Source organism: Phascolarctos cinereus, unplaced genomic scaffold, assembly GCF_003287225.1.
Source record: "Phascolarctos cinereus isolate Bilbo 61053 unplaced genomic scaffold, phaCin_HiC Scaffold_5;HRSCAF=322, whole genome shotgun sequence".
Taxonomy (NCBI): Eukaryota; Metazoa; Chordata; class Mammalia; order Diprotodontia; family Phascolarctidae; genus Phascolarctos; species Phascolarctos cinereus.
In genome coordinates, this window is record NW_027555958.1 from 221,593,481 (window position 1) to 221,614,565 (window position 21,085).

The 21,085-nt window shown below is 39.0% G+C and overlaps 1 protein-coding gene across 1 annotated transcript; it reads right to left on the bottom strand.

Annotated features, from left to right (window-relative positions):
- Positions 1-13,411: 13,411 nt before the first annotated feature.
- LOC144457665 (histone deacetylase complex subunit SAP18-like) lies at positions 13,412-20,633 on the bottom strand. Its single transcript, XM_078155661.1, has 2 exons — positions 20,619-20,633; positions 13,412-13,708 (listed from the first exon to the last, which is right to left on the bottom strand). Exons 1-2 carry the CDS (start codon positions 20,631-20,633, stop codon positions 13,412-13,414), a joined length of 312 nt encoding a protein of 103 aa, XP_078011787.1.
- Between the last annotated feature and the right edge of the window lie 452 nt (positions 20,634-21,085).

Below are 21,085 nucleotides of genomic sequence, written 5' to 3' on the forward strand. Positions count from 1 at the left end.
TCCTAGTGCAATCAACAAAACAATAAGTCAAGCCCTGATTTGTAATTTTGCTGATTTCCAAAGTGTAAATCCTCACACTAAAAATTTAACAATGGTCTCTCCTAAGCCAGTTCAAGCTGGCTCTAGCAAGCCCCTGTGTTACACAGGTCTTCTGTCTTCAGATGTGGTACTCTATTATATCACCCAACCAATCAACAAGCATTTATTAAACACCTACTATGTGCTACTTACACTATGCTATGCACAGTGCCAAGCACTGGGGATGCAAAGAAAAAAAAATAGTTGTACATTTGCTCAAGGAACTACATTCTTTGGGGGAGATCATACATACATAGAAGTGAATATATAAAATAACTATAAGATATTTGAAGGTTATTCTGGGAGGATTATAAAAGGCCTCATGTAGAATAAAGTATTTGAGTGGAGTCTTGAAAGAGATTTGGCCTTCTAAGAGGTGAGGTAGGGGTCTAAGAGGTGAGGCATGGGGACAACCAATGCAAAGGCATGTAATAGTAAGAAGTCCTGTTTGAATGGGCCATAGAATACACGAAGAGGAGTAATGTATAATAAGATGGAAAAGAAAGTTAAGACCAAGGGGTGAAGTTCTTTGGATGCTAAAGAAAGTAGTTTATATTTGATCTTAGAGGTAATAGGGAGCCATGTATATACACACACATACACGCACAAACAATAGCTCATGGTATAAGGTAGTATCAGATAGTTTCCAGCTGAGTGGAGGTTTTCTGTGGACCTGTGATTTAATTGGCACAGGGAACTCCCAGTGAAGAATCTCTAGTCTGCCAATGCAGACTGCCAATTCTTCAGTAACTTGCATTTTTAGAATTGCCTGGGGGTACCAAGTTCAGTGATTTACCCAAATCATGTAGCCAATATAGGTCATGACGTAGGGCTTGAACCTCAGCTCTCTATCTCCTGTTCCAGGCTGTTTCTCCAAATGGGTGACACCCTCCAGATTAATAATACTGAAATTAGCAAGTGCTATTAACTACAGCTAAATCTTAATCTCTTTTTCTACCCCTCTCCCAATTGCTGGTGCCATTAGATAATTAGGTGGTATGGCCCTAAGCCTGAGGCAGAAAGACCAGATTTCAAATCTAGCCTTAGACACTTAAAAGCTGTATGACCCTGGGCAAGTCATTTAACCTCTGTCTGACTCATTTTCCTTAACGGTAAAATGAAGGTAATAATAAAGGGTAATAATAGCACCTATCTCCCATTTTTATTTATTTGAGGATCAAACGAGATAATTTTTGTAAAGCATTTAGCACAGTGCCTGGAACATAGTAAGCACTATATAAATGCTAGTTATTGTTATCGTTAGTATTGTTATTAAATTGACTTCTTGTTGTTGTTGTTTTCAGTCATTTCAGTCATGTCCAACTCTTTATAACCCCATTTTGGGTTTTCTTGGCAAAGATACTGGAGTTGTTTGCCATTTCCTTCTCCAGCTCATTTTGCAGATGAGGAATTGAGGCAAACAGAGTTAAGTGACTTGCCCAGGGTCACATAGCCAGTAAGTGTCTGAGATCAGATTTGAACTCACAAAAATGAGTTCTTGATTTCAGGCCAGTCACTCTATCTACTGTGCCACCTAACTGCCATTAGACTGCCTACAGACAACTAATTAGGGAGGGTTGAGAGACAATTGTTTTCAGTTGTGTCCAATTCTTCATGACCCTATTTCGTGTTTTCTTGGCCATTCCAGTATCTTTGCCAAGAAAACCCCAAATTGAGTCACAAAGAGTCAGACATGACCGAAACAATTGAACAAAAACAAAAACAGCTAGGGTTCACCCTTAGGATTGAAAATTTTAGAGGGTACCAATGGCAGGTAGAAACAACTGAGATTAGCTTAATAAGAATAATTAGCTAGAATAGGAAACCACCATAAGGTGATACTTCTGCCATAGCCAGATTTATTTTTGTGTCATTTGGTTTTAAGAGTTTTCTAGTGCAACAGGGATCTGGTATTTACCCAAACTGCCTAAAATGGAGGTATCCTGTGAGGGAGAAGTCAAGGACCTACTTCTGAATCTGGAGGACTGGAACATAAATGAACATTATGTGTACAGAACCTTAGGTGGTCCAGGCATGCACCAAACCCTATTGCACTTAAATAGTTTTCCAAAGACCATGACACTGTATGTTATTAAAAATAGAAGAGAAGATATTTTTTCTGAATATACAAGATGTTAAAGGGCTAATAAACCTTACAAGCTTGACAAACCTATCCATCTTGTAGTTGTAGTCTAAGAAGGTGGATTAGCATTACATTTAACAAAATTAATTGCAGGATTAACAAATTAATTACAGAATTAATTGAGAGGGTTAACCCCAGGGATAGAATCTAGAAGAAGATGACCAGTCCTGAAAAGGAGGAAGAAAAGAAAAATATAATCCAGGTTTCCCTAGAATTGGCTTGGATGATCAGGGTTGACAGGAAGGGAGGAAGGAAAGAAGGAGGGGAGGGAAGGAGGGAGGAAGGAAGGGAGGAAGGCAAGGAGGAAGGAAGGAAGGAAGGGAGGAGTAGAAGAAGGGAAGGGGAAGGAAAGGAGGGAGGGAAGGAAGAAAGGAAGGAAGAAAAAGACATTCTAGGTGCAAAAATGATTTTTAGGTAAAAAGCATTGCTAAGTAATGGGGACACAACAGAAGACCTAGATAGTCTCTGATCTTAAGGACCTTGTATTCTAACGCAAGGAATCAATGAACGTAGGAAGTTTTAGCTGTAAGTCAAATAGATAGCCCTCTCTATATTCCTGTAATGGTTAACAGCAAAAACACTTTAAAAAAAACCCTAAAGAAGAGTTCTTTGATGAATTTAGGGAGCAGAATAGGAGAGAAGACTTTAATCCTCCTCCCCCTGAATCTCAAAGGCAAAGTATTTAGATGGGGTGATAAGTGCTGCCATAAAGAAATCCATAAAGAGAACCAGTGAGCCAAGCACTGACCTTAGAGATAGAAGAAAAATGATGATTTGGGGGGGGGGGCAGGGGGGCGGCATCATTGTAGGGAATGGAGTGTTGGTGAGAGTGGTAGGCCCATAATGGTATAGTATGTGAAAAGTCCTTTGAAGTTCTTGGGAGAAAACAAAATTCTGAATTCTGCATATTTGTATTTATGTTTATCCCCTCAGACCATGAAGACACTGTAATGGATCAGAACTTGAACGAATAACAGATGAAATAAAAGCTTTACTCTCCTCCTGATATTTAAAGGGTCTCCCAGGAACCCCTCATATTATCAGTGGTGATAATGTCACAGATATGTCCCTCATATTATTAATTAAAGACAACTAGTCAGTCAGACATAATTCGTTTTTAGAAATGAATTTTTACTAAAGTATTATAGTAAAAACAGTTGGTATAAAAAACTGACCATCACAGATTGTGGTCTCAGATCTCCCAACCTTTTCAAGCACAAGGTCTTATCCACTAATGAAAGAGACAGGAGGAAGAATCAGAGTCTTTAACATTAATTAAGGACATCATACACCTAATTAAATGCTTTTGATTGATTGGTCAATTCAATAGAGGCGTCCTCATCTGATAAAAGTTTCAGAGCAAAAAGCATTTTCAGTTGTTTCAAGGTTATCTTAAGAGGAATGGAATGATTAATTAAATTTATCCATGCCCTTGCACTTTCAGCAGTTATAAAGAAGTATTTTGTCCATAATCTTTCTTATTAGGGTCTCTTCCAAAGCAGTGTCATACTTCTCATTTATTTGTGGATTTTTTAAATACCATTGAAGTGATTGCAATAAATATCTATTATTTTCTTTACTGTACTGAAATCTGAAAATATTTGAAAACCACTACTCATAGGAGGTGTTTTGATTTGGTTTTGTGAGAGCCGAGTTCAAATCCTGACTTGGCCACTTACTACCTGCATGATCTTGAGCAAGTCACATCACCAATCTAGGCCTTAATTCCTTTATTTGTAGGATGAGAAGGCTGGAATGGATTATTTCTAAGGCCTCTTCTAGTTCTAAATTTTATGGATTTAGGATCTAGGAGCATTTAGCAGTGTATTTTCAGATAAGAACTTTAATGTTCTTCAGTTTTCCCTTTATGGAAACTAGCGATCATGGCACCTTCCCCCACTTCCTCATTCCAAAATTGTAAGAAAAAAATGTTCCTTGAAGGCTTTGATGTGAAAATGGTGTAACAAAGAGAGTCCTAAGTTTGGAATCAGAATTACCTGAGTTTCAATCTTGATTAACCCCTATTGGCTGTGCAGGCATGGAAAAATCCCTCAGCCTCTATGAACCAATGTCCCCATGCCTTCAGTGCTTAAGTTGTAAGACACAAGTGTGATAACATCTATGAGGTGCTACATATAAATGTCAGCTACTAATAGTAGCAGCAATGATAACATGGAATCATTGCTGTCATGGGAGAATTTGACTCAGTTAAACAAATGTTAATTGATTACTTAGTAATGCCAAATCCAGAAGTAGCCAATGTCATGTTAAGGATTTGTTGACTGCATCAAGCATGATAACAGACTGATCATGATAAATGATTCTGGATCTTATCTTCACTGTATTTCAAATAATAAATTGTGGATGGTTTGCTTTTTAATTTCTCTTAAAAGTATAGTATGAGGAATGGTATGCCAGTAGGTGATTCTCTGTCATGGTCTTAGCTCCTTTGCCTTCTGGAATATCATTAATGTGCAACTGTGTAATCCTGTATAATCCTGATTGTGGCTCTCCAATATTTGAATTGTTTCTTTCTGTCTCTTTGCAGTATTTTTTCTCGACCTTATAGTTCTGAAATTTGGTTATAGGGTTCCTTAGAGTTTTTCTTTTAGCATATCTTTTATGAGGCGATTGGTGAATTCTTTCAATACCTATTTTGCCCTCTGATCCCAGGATATCAGGGCAGTTTTCCTTGATAATTTCTTGAAAGATGCTACCCAGGTGTTCCTTTTGATTATGGCTTTCAGTTAGTCCATTGATTCTGACGTTGTCTCTCCTAGATCTATTTTCCAGGTCAGTTATTTTTCCAATGGGATATTTTACATTTTCTATATATTTTTTTCATTTGTTTGAATTTGTTTGATTGATGCTTGATATCTCATAGAGTCATTAACTTCCACTTGGCCAATTCTACTTTTTAAGCAGTTGTTTTCTTTTTCCAAGCTGTTGCTTCTTTTTTTTCATAATTTTCTTGCATCACTCCCATTTCTTTTCCCAATTTTTCTTCTACCTCTATTATATGATTTTAAGCTCCTTTTTGAGCTCCTCCATGAGTTCTTTCTGGGCTTGAGACCACTTCTCATTTTTCTTTTGGGTTCTGCCTATAGGTGTTTTGACATCATTATCCTGAGGTTTTGGGGGGGGGGGGGTTGGTTGATCTTCCTTGCGACCATACCTTTCTATGGTCAGATTCTTGTGTGTGTGTGTGTGTGTGTGTGTGTGTGTGTGTGTGTGTGTGTTTCTCATCTCTTTTGGCCTTTTTCATTTCTTTTAAATTTGAGCTCTGCTCCCAGGGTAGAAGGGGTACTGTCTCAGGCTTCTTGTGCCAGGGGCTATAGGCCCTGGCTATTTGCCTGGTGCTGCACTGATTTTGCCCTGAAGCCCAAGAGGGATTATCATGTCTGCTGCTGTGCTGAGAGGGTGTAGTGGGGTTGGCTGGTACAGCTGGAGGCCACAGGGGTCTGGCAGCTCACCTGGCATTGAGCCGGGGTCCTAGTGCTGGTGTCTGGTGTATACTGAGGCGAGGAGGGTGTTGCTGTGTTTCCCTAGAGCTACTCTGAAGCACATGGCAATCTGGCCACTAGCAGTTGCTTGTTTGCCAGGGGCTACTGAAGCACATGGCGGCTCTTGGAGCTGGAGTTTGCCTGGTTACCTGGTTGTCCTGAGGCACATGAGGGGTCCTGGCATTGGTGTTTACCTGCTCCATGGCACTGGGGCTCAGGATCTACTACTGTTTTTCTGAAGTGGGGCTTGCTGGTAGCTTGCTGGAATGCTTTGTGTCCTGGACTTATCTGAGTGAGACAGACCTTTCTTGTTGATCTTCCAAGTTTCTTGGGCTAAAAGGTTGTTTTACCCCATCTTTTTGCTGGTTCTGCTGTTCTAGGATTTGTTTTGGGGTGCTATTTTGTGGTTGTTTGGAGGCAAACATGGGAGAGTTACAGTGACTTACTGCTTACTCTGCCATCTTGGCTCTTGGAAGTACTGTCCATTTATTTTTGCTAAACATTTCTTTTTCTCTATACAAAGAAAGAGGTGGTGGAAGTGGAATTGGAGATGGCAGTGGGTATTGGCTGCTACAATGAATGGGTATAGCTGAAATGTGAAAGGTAAATGACACTGATAAAAAAATATTAAATGTAAAATGGAGACAATGATTACATGATGATAATTATAGAATTATAACTTGAAGCTTGTTAGACACAGTCCAGGAGCTTCTAGTCCTTCCATTATTAATTTTAATTATAGTTCCCATTTTGTAGTCACTGAAAAAGAGTATTTTCAGATGTTTATATTAGAACCACAAGTCTGAGAGATGCTGCAAATCTGTAAAGCCAGTGAAAAACATGACTCCTAGAAAAGACATTGGAGGTCATCTACTCCAACCTCTTCATATTTACATGTGAAGTAAATGAGGCCCGTGGAGGTTAAGTAATTTGCCCAAGTTCATAGATTGTAAGTGGTATAACCAGAATTTAACTCAAAGTCTTCAAACTCCAAATCTAGGGCACAATCTATTTTACCCTGCAGCCTTCAGTTCAGTTCAATAAAATACTAAGCAATTCCTCAAGTTCAAAATATTTACAATGTCTACCACCCAGTACTGCGGTGAGTAAGGTCCTTTGTAAATTGTCAAATGATTATGAATGAGACTTATTATTGCTGTTATTATTTTTATTATTATTATTGTCAGGAAGAAGTTTCCATCTGTTCTAGTCTCCCAATTAGTCAGAATTGTACTACACAGCACATTTCAAGTTCAAAGCTGACAATGCTAGCTTCTGCTGGGCTGATATCCCCCAAACCAATGCTCCTCAGGGAGTCACTGCTGAGCAAGATGTAACATCCTGCCTGGAAACCTAGACTCCAAGATCCTCGTGGTATAGGCTCCCAGGCAAGACAGAAGCCCACTCCTTTTACCTAGAATAGAAAAGAGCAAACAAAAAGGCCAAAGCTAGACCCATTTCTCAGTCCAGAGGGTAGGGAGAAGGGGGATAATAAAATGTAACAGGCTTGCTCCTGACAGAGTGGGATCAGACCAACCATACGCCAAGCCTGGCCTTTACTTTTTGTATGGCCTTAAGCAAGTCACATGTATGTATGGGCTTCAGTTTCCTCATCTACAAAATAAATGTCCCTTCGAGCCCTAAAACTGTGATCCTGTGATTATTACTATTTTTTTTAACAAGTGCAATATAATAGGATCACAGAATTTAGAGCTGGAAAAAAACTTAGAGATCATCTAGTCCCATTTTATGCATAAGTAATGCATATGTCAGGGTGTAAAGTATAAGAAGACTGGAAAGGTAGGAGATGCCAGGTCTTTGAATGCCAAACAGAAGAGTTTAAATTTTATCCTAGCAGCGATAGAGAACCACTGGAGTTTATTGAGTAGGAAGTGACCTTCAGGAAAATCACTTTAGTGACAGGATGGAAAAAAAAAAAGACTGGAGAAGGGAGAGACTTGAAATAGATCACCAGCAGGCTATTGCAAAGTTTAGGCATGAGGTGATAAGGATTTGTGCCAAAGGGGTAGTAGTGTCAGAAGACAGAATGGGGCATATTTGAAAATTTTGCAAATCAAAGTGAAATCAAAAGGCCTTGTCAATAGACTGTATAAGGGGGTGAGAGATAGTGAGGAGTCCAGGATGATTCATATACAAGGAGTATGGTGTTGCCCTCTAAAGTAAAAAGTAAGGTAGGGGCACATTTTAGGGGAAAAGATGAAGATTTTAGGAGGAAAGTTCCATTTTGGAAATATTTAGTCTAATACATCTACTGGGCATCCAGTTTGAGGTGTCTAAAAGGTACCTGAAGATATAAGATTGCAGGTCAATAGAAAGAAAGATTGGAATAGGAAAGGTAGATACGAGAACCATCAAAGTAGAGGTTGTAATTAATTCCATGAGAGCTAATAAGATCACCAAGTGAGGTAGTATAGAGGGAGAAGAGACTAGAGCCCAGGACAGACTCCTGAGGGACACCTACAATTAGAGGGGATGATATGAAGGAAGATCCATAAAAGGAGACAGAGAAGGAGTGGTTAAACAGATAGGAGGAAAACCAGCAAAGAGCAGTATCCTGAAAACTTAGAGAGAAGAGAGTATCAAGGAGATAAGGTGATTAACAGTGTTAAAAGCTCCTGAGACATCAAGGAGAATGAGAATTAAGGAAAGGCCTTTGGATTTGACATCTAGGAGATCACTGATAACTTTGGGGGAAGCAATTTTGGTGGAATAATAAAGTGAGAAGCCAGATTATAAGGGGTTAAAAAGAGAGTGAGAAGAGAGAAAGTGGAGATAGGTAGCCTGTTCAAGGCATTTAGCCACAAAGGACACAAGAGAAATAAAATGATAGTTAACAGGAATAGATGGGGTTTTGAGGATGGGAGAGGCACAGGCATGTTCATAAGCAGATGGGAATAGATTGAAAATAAATAACAAAATGGTAAAATGGTAATGACAGAAGGGCAATGTATTGGAGAAATTGGGAAGGAATGAGATCACTGGACCAGAGAGACAGGTGTCAAAAGTTTTGATGGATGTTAATAAGAAGAAAAATGGTTGTGTGAGTACATTCTTTAACAGAGGGATGACACTAGAATTAAGAGAGGTAGGAAAGGTTTCCAGTAGAAGATGGAATTTTATTTGGGACTTAAAGGAAGGTAGGAAAGCCAGTTGGGCAGAGCTGAGAAGGGAGAGCATTCAAGGCATGGGGGACAGTCAGAGAAATATCAATAAAGGAAGAAGCTTAGAGCAATTGGGATAATAACAGTGGACAATGGAGAAAAGCAGAGCTAATTTAATTCCTAATTTATATCTGTTTTAACCATCAGCAAACGTTTAGCCTAAAGAGTATGGAATGAAAATAGCTAACAGGGAATCGAAGCCCAAGGAGAAGTGTATAGATAATAAAAGAGCACATAACTGCTCTCAGTGAATTCAACTCACCAGGAGTAGATGAACTGCATTCCTGAAAAACCTCTCAGATTTCATCGCTCAGCCTCTGCTGGCAATCAACTCTTAAAAAATTAGGGGAAATTAAGTGCCAGTGGATTAGAAATATGCAAATGTAGCACTCATTTTCCAAAAGGACAAGAAAACTAAAGTTTAAAGCTATAAACTGGAAACACTGGTTTTGATTCTTGTCAAAATTCTAGAATCCATTATTAAAGGAGCAGCAGGGAATATTGTGGGACAGCTAGGTCATGCAGGGGATAGAGTGCTTGGGCATGGAGTCAAGAAGACTCATCTTCCTGAGTTCAGACTCTTACTAACTGTGTGATCCTGGGCAAGTCACTTAACTCTGCCTCAGTTTCCTCATCTGTAAAATGAACTGGAGAAGGAAATGGCAAACCATTCTAAGTATCTTTACCAAGAAAACCACTAATGGGGTCACATAGAGTCTGACACAATTGAAAATGACTGAACAACAACAATAGCATAATATAAGGGTTAGAGATCTGGTCTGGAAGCCATTTTGAGTTTCAGACTCCTCATCTGTAAAATGAAGAGACTGAACCTAAGTTCAAGTCCTTCTGATACATACTGAGTGTGTGACAGTGGGCAAATCACTTAGCTTTTCACTGCTTCAGGCAACTCTCTAGGTAAGTCTGTAATTTGCAGGAAAAAATTCTGACCTGCGTTGGTAGAGATTTCCTCACCTGGGAGTTCTCCAGAATAATAAAAACACAGGTCCAGTCCCTCTACTGTTATTAAAAGGATAGTTTGGGAGAACTTTCAAAAAGAAAATATTAATCTCTGAAAGTCAGCATGAGTCCACACAAAAAAAAAATCATTCCTGACTCACATGGCACACTTATTGGAGAAAATTATTTGAGTGGGAGAACAGGAGAATGCCATCATTAGAGCCATTCAATGAGTCACTTAACAAAGCCTCTCATTATATCCTTGTAAATCACGTGGAGAGAAGTAGGCTGGTGGGCGGTTACAGTTAGGTGAATAGATTCAGAACTTGTTGGAAGATTGGAGCTAAACAGTGTTGGGTTCTCTATTGATATCAACTTAGGAGAGGCCTTTGACAGAATACCTTAGGACTCTGATCTCTGCCATATTCTAGCCAACACTTTTTGACCCATTGCTTCTCATTTTGTAGAAACAGCTGAACATATCTACATTCCAGTCCTTCTAAAGATGTATGAATGAAGAAAAATTCCCATGAGACAAAAATCTACCTTCCCTTGAGATATCAAGTCAATATTTATTCTGGCATTTTCTGGTTCTAAACTAGAATTCAGCCTGTTTCATTAATACTTTGCAATCTCTCTTTAAAAGACTGATAATAATAATAACAGTAGCTAGCATTTAGATAGTGCTTTAAAGTTTGCAAAGGGTTTTATAAATATTATCTTATTTTATCCTCACAACCACCCTAAGAGGCAGGTGTGATTATTATCCTCACTTCACAGATGAGGAAACTAAGACACATAGAGGTCAAGTGACTTGCCCAGAGTCAAATGGCTAGTTAGTGTCTGAGACCAGATTGGAAATCAGGTCTTCCTGACTCCAGGTACCATAGAAGACAGAGAAGAGAATCATGGAATTAGAGGGAGAGAACTTACCTAAAAGACTATTTTATGAAGAACTCACACAGGGCTAGCATCCTGATGGTGGTCAGAAGAAGCAATACAAGGACACTCTCAAGGTCTCTCTCAAGAACTTTGGAATTGACTGTGTGATATGGGAGACACTGGCACAGGACTGCCTGGCCTGGTTTGCCCTCATCAGAGAAGGTGCTGTGCTCTGTGAGCAAGTAGAATTGAAGTAGCTCAAAGAAACTCAAGATGTGCAAATTTAGAGAATCTACCCTAAATATTCACATAGACTATTTGAGTTTGACCTGTGATAGAACATTCAGAGGTCATGTTAGTCAGACACATTGTAACTTGCTCCCACCATAGTGACATCATTTTGGTCCTCTTTGCAAACAAAGGACAATAATCATACCTTCCTGTAAAAGATAGAGAAGAGAATCATAGAATTGGAGTAAGAGAACTAGAAAAATCTTGGAGGTCATCCAGCACAGACTCTTCATTTTTCATATAAGGAGTCTGAGACTCAAAAATGTGAATTGGCTTCCCCAAAATCAGATAACAACACTAATGTTTCCAATTGGCACTTTGGGGAAATGAAGGCACAGAGAAGTTAAATGTTTTGCCCAAAATCACACAGCATATCAATGGTCAGAGAAGAACACAGACTCACTTTTAACCAGTATTGTGTTTACTGAGCAATAGCTCTATTATCCTTTGTATATGTTAGGATGAGATCACTAAATTCACACTCATTCCCTTAAGGAGGGCTTGTACTGTGAGTTGTTGGTCCAAAGCTGTGATGGCTTCATGTGATCCTTCTCTCCTCTAGCTCCCCTTATGACAGAGAGCACATATTTGCAAAAGGTCCATGGGCCTAAAGAATGTACTTTCTGGCCTCGGAACAAAGCCAACAGAACTGGACCAGTAGGAGACAAGTTCAGTACCCAGTTTGTTAGCGTCTTACTCCAGTTCAAAAGATCCCAGAACCCCTGAGTTGGAAGAAACTTTAGAAACCACATAGTCCAACCCATACTTGACTGTGAATCCCTTCTAGTAGTACCTCCATTTGAAGACCTTCAGTGAGGATGAAGGGGTGCTTGGGTGCTTGTGCTTGTACTTGGACCCCAATTTCTCCCTAGCCTCAGAAACACTGTCCCTGACAATTTCTTCCCAGCCCAAGGACACTGCCTAGCAGTTATTCATGCATGAGCTCCAGTGCAACCCTTATCTCTCTCCCTGGTGCAACTACACAAAGCTGGGTGAGAGAGTGCTGGGATGCTCAGGCCCCAGCCCTCAGATCATGTCTCTGGAAGTCTCCCAATTCCTTAGTAAGTTCCTGTCTTGTAAGAAAGCTTTCCCTTGTTGCAAAACATTCTCTCATCAAGACAGAGGGAGAGGGGTGCCTTGCCCAGCCCAAGGACTCTTCCTCCTGCTAGACTCCAAAGATCCATACCTCTGTCATCTCCCTCCCTGTCCGGTATACTCCCTGTACTTTCCCATCCATAGCCCCCAAAGACACCTGCACCTTTAGATTACCTCATAATGTTCCTGGCATTTCTTTCCCATGTTCTTTTCCATATAAACCCTAGCTGCATTCTCAGTCTCTCGAAGGAATCCTTAAGAATCCTTGCCTGCTGAAAAGCATAACAATAAATCTTTGGCACCTTGAATTAAAGAATGCTTGAGTCTGTGAATTCATTCCAGATGACCCATCCTGTATTCCCGTCTTTGAGAGGTCACAACCTCTCAACCTCTTATACCACAATAAGGAGAATCCACTAGCTCCCAAGCCAGCCACTTTTGGATTGCTCCAAATATTAGAAAGACACACATATATATACGCACACATACATATACATATACACATACATATACATACACATACACATATACATATATACATACATATACGTGTACATATACATATACATACACATATACATATACATATACATACACACACATATCTCTGTGTGTGTGTGTGTGTGTGTGTGTGTGTGTGTGTGTGTGGCAAGCCAGAATGGAGCCCATTTTTTTTCCTTTTTAGAGGCAGCCAGGTGATACAGTAGATAGCTTCAGACACTTATTAAGTGAATCTGGGCAAGTCACTTAACCTGTATTTCAGTTTTCTCATCTATAAAATATGTATAATAGCCACGAGCTAAGGAAATGTTGAAGTGTTTCTAAATTCTTAGTGTAGACACCCTCCCTCCCACCCCTATTAAAAGAAAAACAAAAGAACAAAAATGGTGACCAGAATGAGATGTTTTGATACCAACAGTTATACCAAGAGCTTTTTTGCTGAGCAGTCTGGTTCTTACCCAAGCTTGATGGTGACATGCACAAAGCACACATGTTCTTTATATTTTATATAAGGATTTGAAACATGGCCCCTTATCTGTCAATATTTACAGGATGATGACCAGAACATAACCAACGTTTAGTTCTTAAAACAAATGATTTAAAAATAGCTTCAGGGCTTACAAAGGCAATAAACAGAAGAGCTGATATTGACACAATATCAAATAAACGCAAGAAACAGTAAACAAAGTTTAATATAGTCTCAGGGGCCCTTAGGAAGGCGGTGCCGGATTTGGAGGAGTGATTGCTATACCCAAATAATCTCCTATTTGGAACTTCTAAAACTGCAGGATCACGGAGTCATCAGTCCCCTTTCTGCCAGACGTAGTACTACCAAACTCTTTCACTCGATAACCAGGGCTTTTAGGATCCGTAAAAACAATAGCAAAACTGAAGTGTGCACTTTTCTTTCGAGCGTCTGGGTAGACCTCTTTTACTAAATTAATTAATTCTTTCGAAGTTGCATCCATCCAGGTGCAGATCTGCAGCTCGCTCGAAGGCACGTTTCCTTGGGAGAACTCTCCCACTCGGTGGTGTTTACCAGTGGTAAACACCCGCAGCAGCAGCGGGCACGTCTGCGTGAGGGGACCGAGGAGCCGAGACAGGAGTGAGGGGTGAAGGAGGCTCCAGGACCAGCCCCTTCAGCTCGAGGCTGCCCCCCATACCCCCGGGCCGCCCCCATGCTCCACAGCCGGGGCCGCCCACCCCCTTCCCCCGCCCCCGCAGGCCGTGGCTCCCCAACCCTACCCCCCCAGCTTCCTTAAGCTTTTTTAAAGATATGAAGATCACTTTATTTTTTTATTTCTTTTTTATTAATTTATTTTGATTTATCAAGAATCACTTCCATAAGCTTTTGAGTTTTAAATTTTTCTCCCTCTCCCTCCCCGCCTACCTCCCTAAGACGGCGCGCAATCTGATATAGGCTATACATACACATACCTATTAAACATATTTTAACATTAGTGATGTTGCAAGGAAGAATTAGAACCAAAAGGAGGAACCACCAGAAAGTGGAAACAAAACACAACAGAAGGAAAAAAAATAACACGTAGTATTTTTCTATCTGCATTCAAACTCCATAGTTCTTTCTTTGGATTTGGATAGCATTTTCCATCATGAGATCTTTGGAGATGTCTTAGATCCTTGCATTGCTGCGAAGGGCTGTCTATCAACATTAGTCATGGCACAAAGTGGCTGTTACTGTGTACAACAGTCTCCTGGTTCTGCTCACTTAACTCAGCGTCAGTCCATACAAATCTTTCCGGTTTTTCTGAATTCTGCCTGCTCATCATTTCTTATAGCACAATAGTATTCCACTACATTCATATACCATAACTTGTTCAGTCATTCAGGCAGCCTCTCAATTTCCAATTCTTTGGAATTAAGTTCTGGGTTTAAATCCGGCCTCAGATACTTGACACTTACTAGCTCTGTGACCCTGGGCAAGTCACTTAACCCCAATTGCCTCACCAAAAAGGAAAAAAAAAAAGGTTACGTAGAAAGTCATTAATGATAAATGTTGGAGAAGATGTGGGAAAATTGGAACACTAATACATTGTTGGTGGAGTTGTGAAATGATTCAACTGTTTTGGAGAGCAATTTGGAACTATGCCCAAAGGGTTATAAAAATGTGCATACCCTTTGACCCAGCAATAGCACTTCTAGGGCTGTATCCAAAGACATTATACAAATGGAAAAAGGACCCACATGTACAAAATATTTATAGCATCTATTTTTGTGGTGGTAAAGATCACTTTAAAGATAATCCCTCAATTTTGTTACTGCTGATTTTTTTAAATTTTATAGTTATTATATTATTTATTTTTCCCTCTTATTATCTTGAATGGTCAATATGTGAGGGCACTTTTCTGGAAAGAAATCCCTTACTTCATTTCCAAAACATTGAATGTGCTTCACAGAAACATATCTTAAACCCATTTTATAGATCAGTAACCTATCGGTTTATGATGACAGTCTATAGGACCAATATATTCATAAGATTATATCAATTTTATTATAATCACTTTATACTTATTACAGTCAACACATATTACATACAACTGGGCCTGGAGTAAGGAAAACCTAAGCTCACATTCAGCCTTAGACACTTAAGAGGTAACCCTGGAGAAGTCACTTAACTTCTGTTTACCTCAGTTTTACTCAACTATAAAATGGGAATAATAATAGCATTTAGGTCCCAGGGATGTTGTGAGAATTAAATGAGGTAAAATTTGTAAAATGCTTAGCACAGTGCCTGGCACATGGTAGACAATTTAAAAATATTTATTTCTTTCCTACTTAACTAATTTTAATTATTAGTATGCCTCTTCCCTCTGTGATTTTGGAGCTGAACCACAGACAGAGATCAAAATTGTTGTTTTTGTTTCCCAGGGTGTGAAACAGCAGAATAATCTCATGGAGACAGGTGGTGTAGGGAGAATCTGCCCTGCAACTTTTTCTGAATAACAATGGGTCTCAGGGCTAGATGAAAAAGCCTTTCATCAGTGTCCTCTGTCAGTGCCATCCAACAGGTACAATTACCTGGCACTAAAAAGGGGTGGAGGAGTGAAGAGAAGAAAAATAAACACAGAGAGATTGGGAAAGGGGAGAGAGTGGGCAGGGAATGCTATTGCATGAGGTCAAAGGTGCTAGGTTTGAGTACTGGTTCTACCATGATATGACCTCAGACACATCACTTAACTCTCTCGGCCTTAGGTTCCTGATTTGTAAAATGAGGGGGCAGATTAAATAAACTTAAAGGTCCCTTCCATCTCTAAATATATAATCCTTGGACAGTAGTTCAAACAACCCATAATCCATCTCCTATTTTCCCTTGCTGATTCCCAAGTCATCAACCTTTTTCCTCCCTCCCCAAACTTAGCTTAAGTCCCCTTAACTCCCGCTCCCCAAAATGGCTCTAAAACAACCAAAAAGTAGCATAAAAGCCAAGACAATATGGGGTTCTGGGCCATATTAGTAAATAGTAGGAGGATAGTAGTTTCCTGCCACCAAATAGGGAGAAGAAATTGTGAGATGTAGCATTCCAATGTGATTAGGGTGTTAGAATTAAAGGCTAGAGAACCTGGATTCAAATCCTGCCTCTGATGCTGTATGATGCTGGAGAAGTCATTAGTCCTGTCTAAGCCTCCATTTCCTTATCCACAAAATGAGGGGGGGAGAGGGAATTTATTTTCGGAGGCAATTGAAGTTAAGTGACTTATGCAAGGTCACACAACTAATAAGCGTCCGAAAATGAAATTTGAACTCAGGTCCTCCTGACTCCAGGACCATTGCTCTATTCACTGTACCACTTAGCTGTCCCAAAATGTGAAAACTGTTTGTTTTGAGGATCAAAACATATTGTATAACCTTAACAAAGTATAAACTTTGTAAACCTTAATCACTGTATAAATGGGAGGGTTTTTTAAAAAAAATATATAATACTGGTCTACTTTTAATCAATTATTCCTTGAACCAGCCTTCCAAAGATTTTTAATATGCTCTGATGTTAGGTATTTTTTTCTTGCACATAGTTGCAAAACAGGAAGCAGGTACACTTTATATACACAGTGTCAACAAAGGAAATAAATGACACCAACCTTTCCAGAGAAGCCAAAGAAATTTTCTCTCAGCTGAAAAGGTAATATGAACAATATTTTTCTCAGTGACAGTAGATTGTTTTAGAAAATAGAAGAAATAATGCCATGAAATGAGAGTTTCACTACCCTGTTTATCAAAAGAGTCTCAGAAATAATATTTGGTGGTTAGAAAAGATCTATTTTCTACTAATGATATATTGTATTTCACATCTTATTATTTTGTTCTTCATAGACAGAATATTTATTTAGGTGCATATTTCATATTCAATTTCTAAAACAAATGTTCTAAGCTAAATTTAGTGGATTTAGTATAAGAAGAGTTGATGTACACTTTAGGTATTAAAGAAAGTTAAGAGTTAATATTATAGAACAATTTGTTAAACTCAACTTTAAAACTATTATGGAAAAAATAGGAAACTCTAATTGTAGAAAATATTACATTAGTATCAACAAGTACCAAAGCACTAGAAAAATACAGAGAGATAGAAGACAGGGCAAGAGAGAGAGAGAGAGAGAGAGACAGAGAGACAGAGAGAGAGAGAGAGAGACAGAGAGAGAGACAGAGAGAGAGAGAGAGACAGAGAGACAGAGAGAGAGAGAGAGAGAGAGAGAGAGAGAGAGAGAGAGAGAGAGACAGAGAGAGAGAGAGAGAGAGAGAGACAGAGAGAGACAGAGAGAGACAGAGAGAGACAGAGAGAGAGAGAGAGACAGAGAGACAGAGAGACAGAGAGAGAGACAGAGACAGAGAGAGAGAGATTTTCATTTGTGTGTGCTGTGTGTCTTTGTGTATTGTTCAAACCTGTGATTTGGAATCATTTAGTGAGTATGTATAAACATCTGCCTTCAATTCAGGTATTCCTGACTCCAGTCAGCCTTCTTATCCTTTCTACCATGCTACCCCTATGGAAGCACATTTGCAATTTTTTTTAAAAAAAGAATTTCTTGATTAAAATAAAAACTATGGAAGGGATTGAAAAACTGAAATCTGTGCACTGATTAACCACTATATTTTGGTGACCATAGTTACAATTTTGAAGAATATATTCAATCTTGAAAGTATGGAATCAAGACAAGTGAGTGTGTGCGTGTGTGTGTGTGCGTGTGTATGTGTGTGTGTGTGTGTGTGTGTGTGTGTGTGTGTGTGTGTGTGTGTGTGTGTGTAAGAGAGAGAGAAAGACAGACAAGCAGAGATAAAGACAGAGACAAAGGAAGATGCAAAGACAGAGAGCATCAGACCTAGACAGACAAAAATGGGGAGACAGACAGAGACCTAAAAAGAGAAAGAGGGGAATAGAGAGAAATCTGAGGGGAGAAAACTTTTACAAAGTCAGAAACATGAAAGCTTGTGGAGAAATTCCATTATTTCATTATGCCTTCTGAAGTAGATTTTACTCTGTAAGCATTTAATGAACTTTATTAATATAATGTCTTTATAGTCAAGAATCTAATGCATTACTGATGCAGATGATACTTTTAAATATTGGACAAATCTATAATACTCTAAACTGTGCTGTATTTAGTTAATATTTGTTTTTTAAAATGTATCTAAAGAAGTAAAATAAAAGGAGAAAAGCATAAACAGAGAAAGCAAAAGAAAAAGAAGGAAAAGAGAGGAAGAAGGCATGGGGAAAAGTACATGCTCCTTAATGTTGGGATGAAAATCTTCTCTAAACTGTCACCATAATTATCAGTCACAGAAACCAGAAGTGATAAAGCCTACCTCAGTAAGATTAAAGAACTTCAAAGCTGCTTGGCTGGTGCTTTTTTAAAAAGAAACAAAAGTTATCATTTTTAAGGGGGGGAAACCTTTTGGTTCAGGATCCAATTTGCAGAATGCCTTGAGCTCAGTCCTTTCTAACTTGCTTATTCTACATCTATTCTACTCATGTTTCCAATACCAGTCAGTGAGTGAGCTGATGATCACAGTTCCATCCTGAAAACTTGATAGCTTGAAAGATGCAACTCAAGAAACTGGAATCCTGCTTCAAAGCAATCAGTTTGGGTTATGAAAGAAAAGTGATTCCAGTAGAACTGACAGGTGACAGAAGTAGAACAGCTACTAGAGAAAATGCTTTTCTGGAGGCGTCAGCAGGTGTTATCTTTAAAAGTCTGAGATATGAATATGCTAGAATGTGAGTATGGACAAACTTATTTATTGACAAACCAAGGCATTACGTGTGTGAACAAGGTATATGTCATGAGAACCATTTCATAACCAAAGAAGTGATCCTAGGCAGCTCACTATGTCAACCCACATTTCAAAGCACCCTTTCAAACAGCATCGCAATTTCATATTTCAGAATCTCATTTAAATAGGAAAATATCTTAAAGCCCAATTAGGAAAAACAGTAAATGATTTAAGTGGCATATTCTAAATGACATGTTCAATTTTGTAAGACTTAAAACTTTTTTTTACAAAGCAGATCAGTAAAATTCTGAGAGGCAGGGCAAGCAGATGCAGAATTAAAGAGATTATAGACCACTATTACCCCCCTCAACCCCCAGGGAGAATGAAAATTCACATAGATTTGTCCAAGTAGAGCTCTGGGAAAAAAACTAGGAAAACAACAATTTGTCTTCCACAGCTGTGCCCTCCCTTCTCTTCTTCCCAACATCATGTTCTCAGCTGGTTCACTCGAGACACGTCAGTTGCAAACATCTTAGTGAAGGGGGCAAAGTGCAGTAGAATGAGCAGTGGATCTGGAGTCAGGAAACACGGGTTTAAACTCCAGGGCGGCTACTTTTCAGCCATATAACCATGGGCAAATCACTTAATACTTCTGAGACCTCAGTTTCCTCCTCTGTAAACTGGATCTAATAATAATCATTTTAAGTATTTCACAAAGTTGTAAAGAAAATATCCTATGAACTGTGAAAGGCTATATAATCATGAATTGACATTAGGTTGCTATGTTAGTTTCCTAATGAGTGACTATGTTTTAAAAGAAAATGAATCTCAACCTCAGCTTCCCCACCTATAAAACAAAGTTGGACTGAACAGCATGTGAGGTTCCTTCTAGCTCTGGATTTATGATCCCAAAAACAAGGAGGAGAAATCAAAGGAATAATTCTCTAGTGGGGAACTTCTAACTATCTTTGGTGACTAGGTAGGAGAGATACTTCAAGACCAAGAATTTTCTGTGGCCCTAAAGTTAGTCTGGACTTGATTCTCCTGTGTAGGTCCAGAAGGATTTTAGTTCTATGTCCTCATGAATATGAAGAAGAAAATATTTTCCCCTGTCACCCTACCAATCTGTTTCTTCCAAATGTACCTATTACATAATTCTAATTGTGTACTTCTAAGAGTATGAACTTTTTTTTTTTTTAGCTATAAGTGGAATAGTGGAAAGAGTGACGGATTTGTAGTAGATGAATCTGAATTCAAATCCCTACTCAGGCACATACTGCCTGTGTAGCCCTGGGTAAGTCATTTACTTCTCTGGGCCTTGGTTTCCTCATCTATAAAATAAGGGGTCGGACTTGACGAACTCTTGTCATTCTAAATCTAAGGCCCAGTAGTGCATTGACATTTAATTTTATACCTTTGATTCAATTATGATGAAATCCAAATTGACCAATACACCAGCCCCCAAACATTAGATCTTCCATTTTTCATCCTAATGTCTTCAAGTACAGCCTGCCTTATGATTTTACAACAAGATGTGCAGGGCCCCAAGTCACTGAGGAAATCTGAGACAGAACAAAAAATCAAAAATAGGTCCCTTCCTCCAACGTTCAGTGCTGTCACCTGGCACGTTACTGACCTAGAGAATCTCAAAAGCTAGCTCTCCGGAAGCAGGTCCAGACCAAAATATAATTAGACCAGACGGGGAAATTTTAAAGGGCTCTGAGAAGGCTTCCCTGCCCCCTAAGGTATCTCACCTACCTGCCTGGCACTCATATCTGAAATTTGAATGCTAAGAGATTCATTAGCATAACTAAATGATTTCCCCACAGCAAAATTATAGATTGATAACCATAGATATAGATGGGAATACATATATAAAGTATGAGTTTAGATTTGATCATCTCTAGGATCATATTCAGTTCGAGAACAGTTATTCTGTGAGGTTTACCCATCAATCTGCCTCTTTGTTTTCATCAATACATAATATTTGCTAAGAGTATATGTTGAAATGTTAAGTGAGAAACTTTTCTATCTAGAAAATATCACTTGTAGACAGCGTGGGGATTCAACCTAATAAGCGTCAAAAGTCAGGTATTGGACATTTAAATATATTTTAGAAGTAGTTACTTAGTCAGCAATAAGACAAACATTTGATCCTAAAGTGAGTTGGAGTTAAAGATGTCATGTCATGTCGTATCATAGATGCTTCTTGGTTGTGTAGTGAA